This window comes from Lissotriton helveticus, chromosome 6 (genome assembly GCF_964261635.1).
Source record: "Lissotriton helveticus chromosome 6, aLisHel1.1, whole genome shotgun sequence".
Classification (NCBI taxonomy): Eukaryota; Metazoa; Chordata; class Amphibia; order Caudata; family Salamandridae; genus Lissotriton; species Lissotriton helveticus.
The window spans coordinates 1,641,127,015-1,641,139,437 of NC_136067.1; the positions used below are offsets into that span (position 1 = coordinate 1,641,127,015).

At 43.4% G+C, this 12,423-nt stretch overlaps 1 protein-coding gene across 1 annotated transcript in view; it reads left to right on the top strand.

Moving 5' to 3' along the window:
• The window catches only part of EML6 (EMAP like 6), a 928,771-nt gene that overhangs the window by 649,510 nt on the left and 266,838 nt on the right, over positions 1-12,423 (top strand). Inside the window, exon 21 of the mRNA XM_078649484.1 lies at positions 7,599-7,740. Within this exon, the coding sequence (XP_078505610.1) occupies positions 7,599-7,740 (142 nt within the window). The remainder of the gene's footprint in view (positions 1-7,598; positions 7,741-12,423) is intronic.

The window sequence follows — 12,423 nt, forward strand, 5'->3', positions numbered from 1 at the left end:
GCGGGTCCTGCAGACTGATGCTTACCGAGGTTGTTGATTATTCTGTCTCTCCTTTTTTATATGCTTGTCGACGTTGAAGTCTCATACTCCTGTGGATTGATTTCTCTGCATTGGCCTCTTCACCTACATACGGTTGTAATCTATTTCTATTGTATGGCACCTGATATTTGTAATGTTTCCTCTTGTTTCTCTTCAATAAAAAGATTTTAAAAAAAGAATGAGAATACATTCAAATCTTGATCCGCTATTTCTGAAGCTGACCCTTCCAATATTCAGAACTCTTATCAACAGAATTTTTTAATAAATCCAGCGGTGCAATTGAGTAATCTTACATAAATCAATGAGTCCTTTTGTAAAATCACTCCCATGACCAAAATGGCGGGTCATGACAGAGGTTGAGATAACCACATCTGAAAAGTGTGATTGTCCAAATTAGTTTATTATCCTCGGGAAAAGATATATATTAATCTGATTGAGAGCAGTGCTTCGGTGTTTCTGGTAGGGCCCCTCGCATATTGTGCTAACATATTCAGTGCCTGCTGATATTTTACTCTACTTTATTTCTTAAACATTAGATTTTAAGTACTCCAGTGCCGATGGGTTTAGTTTGGCTTCATAAATGCAGAAATAAATTATATTTGAACGAACTGCTTGGAAGCTGTGCTATGAATCCGTTAAAATTTGTCCTGAAGATATTGGACTGTGCGTAGAAGAGATATGCACACAAACGCGCGCACACACTCTCGCTCTCACACACACACATACACAAACTCACACACACACACACACACACACACACACACAAACACACACACTCTCTCGCTCCAAAATCTTACTTAACTGTTTGACATTTTCTCATCCAAAATTAGGGGATGCGAAATATCCATTTGAGCTAAAACATTTTTGTGAAATCTGTAAAGTATGCATATTATGTGGCAAATGTGGTAAATCCATCATATGCGGTAATATCGACCACTATAAAATCACAGAAGTCCACCAGCCTGCACCATTGCCGGTAAATTAAAAATATATTCAAGAAAGGTAAGCAAAACCTAAATATTTTGATTCCAGTCAGTGTCCATTGTTAAAACTGCACTTCAAAGAAAACAGCTTTTTCAAACTAACTGTCCCAAAATAAACATGTAATATAAACAAATTCATGAGGGCTAACCTGTAATATGGACCTATATTGGTATGTCTGAGTATTTGTAACATTTACAAACCACTCACCTTGGGCCTCATGTATTAGAATATCAGAAGAACCAGTTGATGGCAATGCTGAACTAGGCCTTTTGCTATAACCGGACAGGCAGCCAAACCCCACTGAGGATGGCCCATGGTTTTGCTCAGTGGGGGTTTCCTGCAGAGATTAGCATGGTCAGGTCCTCCGCCAAACCCGCCATGGGCTCCCAACTCCCAGTCTGCTTCTAATGGACAAGCTTTGGCTTGCCACTTTTTCTTTTATTTTATCCTTTTCGACTGGTTCTCAAACCCCATTGTGGATAAACAAACTCAATGTGGGATCATGTACCCATGCATTTGTTGGACCACTGTGAGCTTCCCCACCCTTTCAAGAGGAACAACAAAGGTCCAAAAGTGCTGTTGCCTGGGAGTCGCTGGCCCATGGCTGGGTTTCCAACCATCAGAGGCTTTCTGTGGGTCTTTGTACCTCACAGCAAAATGTATTTGTACTATTTGGGGCGGTCCCTTTGCAAACCAATGCCTCCCCTGCTTCCTGTGCTAAACAGTGTAATGAGCAGCAGTCAGTAGTTTCAGAGGACACAGTAATGAGGAATGAGTGTGTGTATAGGGAAAAGGATACAACATACAGCATTTACAAAGTGGGCATGAGGAAACAGAAGAAGAGATCTCAGTCAAGGGAACTTGCAACCCGGCCAACAGGTAAATCCTCTTGTTTCAGACTAACTTGAGGTTTCTGTGCATGCATTTCTGAAGAGACAGCAACCTAGAGTATTGACAATGATGCCCAGCAATAGGCAGGAAGAGTCATGACAGGACAGAGCCTGACCAAACATATTGCTCAGGGCAGAGCATACTCTTGCAGGCTCAGGAGAAGTAAAATGGGGTCCTCAGAGTAATTAACAAAAGGCAATCAACTGCAAAGCGTTCATGTTTTAGGAGTCTGGTTCTTTAATTGACCAGTAAAGAACCATGGTGCAGGGAAATTGTGCTGACATTTTAGATAGCCGGTCCCCTTGTTTGTTGGTCATGAAGGATCTCATCTTTAATTGGGGTGACCTCTAACATTTATTGGGGCTGCGTCCATCAAAAGCAATGCAAGATGAGTTCTACAGGCATGCGCTGTGGCCAATTTTGCCTCTATTCCCTTCTTGGTGACGTGCTCGTAGATGCAGCTCAATCTACTCCTCCTCAAGTAATTCCACTGTTTCCAGCCCAAATGGGCCTTAAACCTGTGCCTCTGCGATGGGCTCCTAGTTATTAGGCTCTTTAAAGAATGACAAGGACCCAATCTACGATGAATGGAACCTGAATGGAAACTCAGAGATTCAGTGATTAGCGACAGTGGCAGGCAAGCTGTGTTCCTAAGCAAGACGATACCTACCGTTACATTCGTCAGTCAATTACAAGGTAATTCTACATGTTTTTAATAAGGTTTTCCTATTTAATTGTACTCCATGTACCTGCCTCAGAAGGATTTAAAGTTGAACAGCTGACTACTTTTGGTCAGTGTGAGATGGATGTCAATTAGAAGCTGCTACATCTGCATTTTATCTAGCAACCCATGACCTCCAAAAGGGAGCCTCTGCTTTCCTGGCAACCAATCAACATGAACCCCTACTGTTCAGAATGTATCACAAGTTGCAATATTGTTGGAAAGTAAACTCAAAACTGTGATGCAGCGAGACATAAATGGGATTTTTTTTCTACGTAATGAAACCAGAAGCACCCTTTGTAACAACCATGTGAGTATGTACTCCATTAATTGATGTGGTCGGACATGTATTTATTATTACAGAAAGAATAAAACAATGTCAGAGGTAGTAAAAGGCAAATTCAAAGGCTAGCAGCAGCACTTAAACATGTATGTTTTTTCTACAGAAATAACATCTTTCCGAAATTAAACTATGGAATTACCATCTTGTTAGTGAATATTGCTTCATTTTATAATAAATTGTTTGTAAAGTTTACATAACTCATATCATGTTATGTTATGTTATGTTATGTTAATAACATTTCTATAGCGCACAGATGCCCCAGCCAAGGGGCGTCCCGGCGCTTCTGGTAAGATACCCAAACACAACACAGCAGAACAGCGGAGGAGGCACGCAGATGAGGATCCTAAGGGAGATGAGGGAACAAATGCGTTTTGATGGCTCTCCTGAATTTCAACAGCTCATCAATTTCTCGAATGTGGGAAGGCAGAGAATTCCACAACTTCGCAGTCAAGACTCGAAAGGAGCGTCCTCCCGCTCTACTCAGTCTGAATCGTGGGACCACAGCCAGATTTTGGCCCGAGGATCTCAGAGGGCGCGAAAGAACATAAGGCTTCAGAAGATTGTCAAGAATCGGAGGTGAGGCCATCCTGAGGATCTTGAACGACAGACACAGGGTCTTAAAATAGATCCTCTGTGTCACCGGTAGCCAATGTAACGAGCGGATAGTACTCTCAGCAGAACAGAACCTCGGAAGCCCCACCAGGGCTCTGGCTGCTGCATTCTGGATACGTTGCATCCGCGCGATTACAGCCAGTCAACAGTTGTATATTTCTTCAATGTTTTTCTCTATATATAAATCCTCAATTAATATTGTCAAGGGAAGTTTCTTAGATGCATGTTTGCAGTTACTCAGACTCTCCCTCCATAACCCCTCTTATTCCTGTATTACTAACAATGAAAACCTTGTTTGCAGCCTATGCATGTTTAGGTTTTGTCTACCAGACAACATGTGCCATATCTGTTGTGAGACTTATTGATAGTTTACTGTAGGCTTACAGCCCACCCATTGCTTACTATTGGTTGGCTTCTTTGTCGCTCTTATTTGTTACTTCTTATTCATTTGCATGTGCAAGCTTTCCTTCTTCTACTTGGGATGTATTACTGTGTCCTTATACTACTCACTTTTTCAGGCTCAACTTTTTATCAATACTACATAAGCATGCATATGTTTTCCAGCTGTCTCCCTAGTGTGTTTCTCTTCCCCACCCCACGCTGCTCCCTTTTGTGCTTGTGGTTCTCCCCCACACCCCTTAGTGATTCTATCCTGTGCTCACCCTGTCCACGTTGTTTTCACGCCACTGTGCTTTACCCTCTCCGAGCTCCACATTACTCTCCATTCCCCGTTTGTTTTCCTCTCCCATCATCCACACTCCATCTTGGTTTCCTGTTTGCTCCCCTGGTGCCCTCAATGTTGCTTCCCCTACCCGGACCCTCAGTCTTGCTTCTGCCCCCATGTAGCTTTAGCCCCTATCTTCCATTTATGTATTGCTTCCGTGCCCCTCCCCCACATCCCCGGCCTTGTTGCTTCTCCTCTCCTGCTTTCCCAAAAAGTAATGCTTTTGCAATTTTTACTTTTTATTTGCCGAGCTGGATTGGCAACTAAAAAGAAGAAAACTGAGGCGTCATTTTATGGGTGCCCGCATGCATGGTGCACACGCCAACATAATGACGCAACAGGCTATTTTTTTCTTATTTAGCCATACTGCACATCATTGAGGATTCTGTGCAGCATGGCTAAAAGGTATTGGCAAAATAAATAGATCCCAAAGACAGACGAGACCTATTGGTTTTGCAAATGCTTGTCATTCATAGGGGCATAAACAGAGGTAACCAAAATATGGAGATGGGCCATTGATGCTTTAAAAAGAAGAGAAATTTAATTTAAGTGGCACAGTTTTTTTAATCCCAGCCCACCCATTTGGCCACAGAATCATCATCTTAAACAAATAGCTTTCTGCCATTAAAAATAGCCAATGCATTAATCTAGAAGGCTGAAAACCCCCTCCTTTGCCTTTGAAAATGATAATGTCTTCAGAGCCCCTGCCATGCACAGTATTGTTATAAATGATGATTTTTAAGATGTCATCAGTAATTTCATCAATGAGGCCATAGAACATGTCATGACTGATGTAATATGTGCAGTCATTAGGAGTGCTTGGCAAGGACCTGAGTTATATTTACTTCTATTAACTATTAAATATAACTGGTGAATTTCAGTGGTTGTTTTTAGTTGAAAATGTTACTCTACCTAACTATCATGTCACTTTAACCTTTGTTATTTCCAATGAATTTCTAAGGTTCTTTTTTTTTCACCATAGAGGATTAGCTCTTTCTTAAGAGAGTACCACGGTAACATACAAGGCAAGCCTATTGGATTTGTCAAAGGGGCTGTTAACACAAACCTGAAACAAGCTAGAAGTGTGCAAAGTAAATAATACTAAGACGCTGCCACAAGATTAACCCAAATCCTGGTTGAGAAATTGTTTTTATTGGTTACAATACAGTTACGTCAAGGGGCCTTGTCCACTGTGTGGTAGGTGAGAGGGCAACAGACTGTCAGACTAAGGGCTCGATTACGATGTTGGTCAGCGGCACTGTCGCGGTCTCGGAACTACCTGAGCTCCGGTCCCGACACCACAATTACAATGCGATCACCCATGCTGCAGTCGCATACTCCCATTTCTGTATGGGCGCGTGTGCTGCGGCCGGAAACCGGCTGTAGCACAAGCACCCATGGAGAAATGGGAGAGTCTGTTCATCCCTACACCGTGTGGCAGGCACCTCAGGGTGCATGCCACATGGTGCAGGGATTAACAGGATCACCATAGTGGCGAACCTCGGCCCCCAACCGGAGGCCGCAAAGAGAAGGGGTCCCTGCTAGGGGACCCCAAACTCTTTTTCCGACAGTCTTTCCCTATCAGTAAGCCCGGCATGGAAAGCCTGTCGGTAACCGAACATTGCAATCTCAACGGTGGAAACGCCGTCTCTTGTGATTACGGGCCAGTCTCTGACTGGCCAACGGGCTAAAGGAGCCCGTCGAAATCCAGCCGGAAAGATTGGCTGGTTTCAATTCCGACTGCCTAGCTTGTAATTTGGCAGTCAGAATTGAAACCATCAATGTCGGTCAGAAAGCCTCCGACCTGTGGTCAGAAGCTTTCTGCCCAACATTGAAATAGGCCCGATATGTTCTGATCCCTAGAATGAGCAACAATTCTTATTTATTGATCATTCATAGTTCACATTCTAAGCAATGTGCATCTGTCACTAATATACATTGAACAATTTTAATAAGGAATCACTATGCGCAACAAGGGAAAGGTCTGTGGACGTGTAAGTTGAGCATGCACGTGCAGATGTGGAGGAGTGTGGCTCAATGGTTAGAGCGGCAGACCCTGATGCAGAGTTCTGGCCAGGGACCAGGGTTCGATTCCCGCCTCGGCAGGGTCTCGGGCTCAATTTCCTCAGACCTGTTAATTCTCGCCTCGGTGCCTATTCTAATCACGGGCCCCACGCTGCAACTCTGGGCAATAGCTTGCTTAGCCTCCACACCGGCCCCAACAGCGCTAAGGATGCCTGGCTTCACCCTGGGGGTGCCCAGGAGTGGACACTTCACAGGGAAAGCCAGGAGGGGTTCCACAGCGGTATGAGTATCAGCGCCAGGAAGCCGCATAGGCGACACCGCAAGGTGACCGTCTGGTGACAGTGCGCTCTATAAGTACCATGACATTTACATTTACATGACAGATGGCTTTGATGAATCCAGACCCCTTACTGGCCACCTCATTCACACGTTGGTTATACTTCAGACAGTTCCAGGGATACGTAGCTTGAGCAATCAATGCTTCTTGAATCGGGCCAGTTGATTTTCCTACTGCTCGAGAAACATGCATGTTTTACTTCAAAACAAGGGTGTCCCAATAATCGTGCTTGCATTAAGGCCCGGGGCACTCTTTCCATCCATCGGGTGTAAGTGTTAGTGTGCTGCAGAGTGGTGTCTGGAGATGACGCAGACATTCATGTGTCAGCAGATTTGCAGACGCAAGTCACTCGTCTCATGTGACAAGGAACGCGGTAAGGCTCATTGTAACTGGACCCCAAGCCGCTCTGCCAGAATCGTGTTTCTGCTATGTATAGCTGGCAGGGTCCGACATGCCCACAGATATCAGGCACCCGCCTTCTGCTGTTCATAGTGAGCGCAGACATACACGGTGGACACAGCTTTCTTGCAGCTGAAGCGTGTCTACTTAATTGTTGCTAATAACTGGCCACGTCACTGCTGAAAAAAATGACTGCTCGAACTCGGAGTAATTATTAAATTGAGACTGCGCAATTATAAGAGAAATATAGTGTGCATGCTTTCAGTAAAATACCGTTCCGGACAGTGGATCCTGTTGTTTGCCGTAGGATCTGATTAGGAGGAAGTCAGGCATCCTCTTGGGACAGATCATTATATATTTAATTGTATTACTGTGCTCTGGTTGGCCCGCAGGACCTTTGCTTTGAATGGCATTGCTGCCAATTTGAGCTGCTGATAATGAATGGGCAGGATGTTGCAAAATGGCGGCTGTGAAATCTCGCCAGTGCGAAGTGAGCTGACCTTTCTGAGTTCTTTTCGAACAGGGTCACATGGAAGGCGAAGTCTGGGGGCTGGCAACCCACCCGAATCTGCCCATCTGTGCCACGGTCAGCGACGACAAGACCCTGCGCATCTGGGAGCTGTCTTCTCAGCACCGCATGCTGGCGGTGCGCAAGCTCAAGAAAGGTAACCCCAAGGGCTGGTATGTGGGAAACGTGTGAGGCTGCACTTAAGTGTATGTTCAGATCATTGTTTCCAGCAGGTACACATACATTGCTTCGCTCTAGTCCAATAGTACCTATGTAAACGTACACCTGAGCATCATTTGATAATGATCCTGATCACCAATAAAAGTCTGCAAAATATATGACTCAATTACTAAATAACCCTTCATCCGTTCTGTACGGAAGTCTCACTTTTCATTCGCAAGGACAGCTCATATTTCAGATTTATCCAGCTCAGCAATTAGATGTTTGCTTATTTTGTGAGGCTTTTGACAAGCAGTGTGGAGGTCCCTTCTCTGAGTTACAGTTCGGTTTCAATCCTGCACATGAGACACAGGGCTAACAAAACATTCTGTTTATTATGCAATGATGTCCAAACAAACTGCCTTTCTAGTATGGACGCCTCAGGGCCTTAAGTAAAGAAGGTATCAGCTTAGGGCTCCTGCACGTGGTGGTATCAAATTAAATAAAGATGAGAAATTGCCTTTTCTGTGTATGACGAGATCTCCAGAGCCAAAATCGTATTTTGCTTGGAGTGTTGAAAATCTTCCCCCTGTTCCTGGGAATTCTGTTTACTCCCATCCTGTTGAACATCCACTGAGGTTAGAGATGGTACCAGAGTTATTCGTAATTTCTTGATTGCTCTAAGTTCTGGCATGCTAGGCTTAGCCTAACATCTCTGAGGCCTGGTTAACAGATCTTCCTGCATTTAAGTGTTGTTTGTTTTTGTTATTGATAACACACATCATAAGTACAAGTGCTGCTTCAAGATTCAAAAATTAAACTGCACGAAAAAACGCTGTAATCCTTGTTTTCAGAAGCAGGAGTAGTAGTCATTTCTTTCCTCAGATCAGATGTACTACAGTCTGGCTGGTTGTTCATTGTAATAATTGTGTGACTATGGTTGAGACATATGGCATATCTGGGGGGTTGCGGGTCGTGACCCTGCAAAAGCTAACAAGCACTGCACCTAGATATTGTTTTTGAGAGGTATTCTCAAATGTGTGGCAGGTCATTTTCCATTCTGGAAGGTTCATCTGGAAAATAACAGAAGTGCCTATCACAATTGGGAAATAAAAAAGATATGGTGCACCCCTTATTTAATCGGGTTGTAGGTGAAGGGCTTTCAGTATGGAGAAAAAAAATTCCCTTGTAGAAAAATGTTGATTTTCGACATAAATACTTTTTTAAAGAACTCTACATTACGACACAGAAACCGTCTACTTCCGCTCATAGACCCTATCTTCAATCACATGTTGGCTGTGTCTTTGTTCCAGCCAACCCTTCACTGCCTTTCAGCGAGGTTAGTGCCATTCAAATGCCGAATGCTTGATACATACGTTAGTTGAGTTCACCTGGAGAACTAGAATTGTGCCAGGAAAGATACAGTTTTCATAAATTTCAATATATACTCCTTTAAGGTTCAGAACATCAGTAACAATGTCTCAATCCCTACAAATTGTAGGCGTTAGTCTCCGATATATGGATGTATACATTATTTTTAATGAGAACCTAAAAAGTGCAAAGGTACTGCGGTCATTTTGGCTGTGTCTTCATCCCCATCAGACAAAGGATTCTTCTCTGACCTACTTTTTCAGTTGCTGTTTCGCAAACATTTCCTTAACGTCTACACTCCTGCAAGGTTATCTTTCTTGCAGAAGACTGCTCCTATCAACCGTTTCTTTTTCTTGCTGTTTTAAGAGACTATCATGTTAAATTGCATTTGTTCTTTTTCTGCAGACAGTTTGTCTTTCAGGAAATGGCTTGGACTGGACTGGAGCAACACTTCCTGAAACATGAAAAAAGCATTTTTTTTATGAACGCAAGAATATTTTTCTTTGTCACCCATGAGATCAGGCAGTAAAGAACAACAGTGTCCTGTTCTCGAGGGGGCTTATAGTCAGCTCTTCTGGAGGTTACAGACTTTATCAAATATAATCTTAATCTTGGAAAAAAAATTGGTAGTCATCCTACTTGACTTGTCTGCTGCTTTTGATACAGTGTCTTATGACATCCTGCTGTAGAGGACTGGATAAGGCTGGTATAGTGGTTAATGCATGGCATTAGCTAGAATCTTACTTCCCTGACAGGCATCAAGCTGTTCTTCTATCTCCCTATACTTCATTTTCTAGAGAAATGAAATGTTGGGTCCTGCAGGGGTCAGCACTCACCCCTGCTCTGTTTAATATTTATACGGCTCAGCTGTCCCCAATTGTTCAATCTAGGGGGTTCAACATCGTGTCTTATGCCAATGATACACAACTGATGCATGGATTTCAACATCTGGGTGACCCCATGATCAGCAACTTCTAGGGATGTATCTTGGCTGTAGCAAGCTGGAGCGCAGCAGCTGTCTAAAGCGGAACTCTGATAAATCTGAAATCTTAACCTTTGGGGATTCTTTCTCATTAGGCAACTGGAGAATATGGTCTACTGAGCTTGGTGAGGCTCCTTTTCTTACATCAGTAGCTAAAAATGTAGGGGTTCAACTGGACATAGCCCTGTCATTCACTGCTTCCTCACTCTGTGTATGCTATGTAAGATCTTCAAGTGGCTACCTCTACACACAGGAGACACCAAGACACAGGACCTCATTATGAGCTGACCTGACTACGGCAACGTCTTCTACGTAGAAATCGCTGCACATCTCCTACAGAGACTTCAGACCATACAGAGCTCTGCAGCCAGACTCATCCTCGGCCTTCTCTGGCGAACCCACATCACATCCCTCCTCGGGCAACTCCACTGGCTCCCCGTATAGAAGAGATACCAATTTAAACTGCTGACCCATGCACACAAAGCACTACACAACCAAGGACCCGCCTATATTAACCACCGCCTGAACTTCCATCAACCATGGAGAAGACTACGCTCCACCTCCCTCTCACTTGCCCATACTCCCCACATCTACCAAAGCATAAGTGGAGGACGCTCCTTATCCCACCTGGAACAGCCTCTCCACGCAACTCTGGACTATCACCTCACTGCTGGAGTTCCGAATAGCCCTCCAGACCTGGCTGTTTGAATAAGCCTTTAGGACCTGCAAGCGCCTGGATACCCTATCGGGCAATCAGCCATGCTTTATAAATCCTGATTGATTGAATGATTTAAACCAGAGGTGCAGACTATTGCTGCTGTTTGGTCCTTTCTTCTTGAATCTTGAAGAAAAACCATAAAATGACTCCCATTGGTCACCCGGAGAGGCATTGTGGATGCTTTGATTAAATCAAGACTGGATCAGGCCAATGCCCTTTATGTGGGAGTTCCATTGGAGCTGATTAACAGGCTACAATGTGCAAAAAATGTGGCTGTTTTTCTTATTTTAAACATTCCTAAACTGCAATCCATTTAGCAAGGTTTGACGTAACCTCATGGCTACCTATCAAGCAAAGAATGACGTATAAAGCACTAACTATTACCCATAAGGCTTTTCATAAAAAAAGGTCCCTCATACATTCAGGAAATAGTTAAACAAAAATATATCCTCCATAGGGCACTACACTCTTCTCATCAAAATCTATAATGCATTCCTAGGGTGCATAAACCCAGAGCAGGGGCCATATCTTTCTCCTTTTGGGCGGCTTGTTTGTTTACCAGAACACCTTGGGGGCAATCCCCACGGAGCTCGCCTTTAAGGCCGACTGGAAGGCTTCTGTTTGGAGAGGTGTATACAGATTTTGCTTTCCAACTCAGCTCCAGGATGCTTCTTTGGAAGCAGCAGTACATCTCTACACATTATTTTCCATTCATTCATTCAAAGCCATGGGGAAGAGAGAGCACAATCTTGTTATGACTTAACACAAGCTACACTAAAGCTACTACGACTTTCATACTGTCTGACCCCTAAAGGTGACAAGGTTTCCGTGAACTCACCCAAAAACAGCAAGTCTCCTTCAGAGAAATACATGTGGTACATGTGCAATAACTGACTAAAATAATGATCCTGTGAAAGAAAAAAAAAATGTTCAATCCACTGTTTCTGGCAAGATGGCAGATGTCCCAAACCCTTCCAGGTCATAATTAAGAGAAGGTGGCGAGCATCAGTCCCATTAAATAAACCAAGAAGTGAAGTAATTCCCACCATACACAGAGAATGAAACAATATGATTAGAAGCAGAGCGGTTATGGTGTTCAAATGAAGCCCATTTTCCATAAGAATGCCAAGACCACAAGAAATATTGTCTTTAGAACGACATGTGGAGTCAGACTACAGGCCCAAGATGATGTTGGCTATCAAAACATCTGAACACCATGAATTAGGAAGACCAAAGAAGAGAAAGATCCAGGTCACCTAGTCCTAAGCTACCCCTTTTGTTCTGTGAGGTGTAATAACACTGACAACAAAAGAAGAAATAAGCGTAAAATCTAAAAAACAAATTAGATAAAAGATCCGAATGTAATAGGTAAAATGCAAGAATAGTGACATGAATCTAAAGACGGAGGCAAAAGTTATATCAGCAACAAATTACAATTACTTGTTGATAAAAATCAGTTTTGTGGCTTCTTTTCTTAAAACCGCCACAAGGGAGCAGCACTTGATATGTTTTTGTAACTGAAGAGCAGCTTTTTTTATGTTTCGCCTGGCGATCCGCTGCGCAGCAGCGTTCGCATAGGTGAAATCTTTTGAGGATAGTATGTGGCTTTG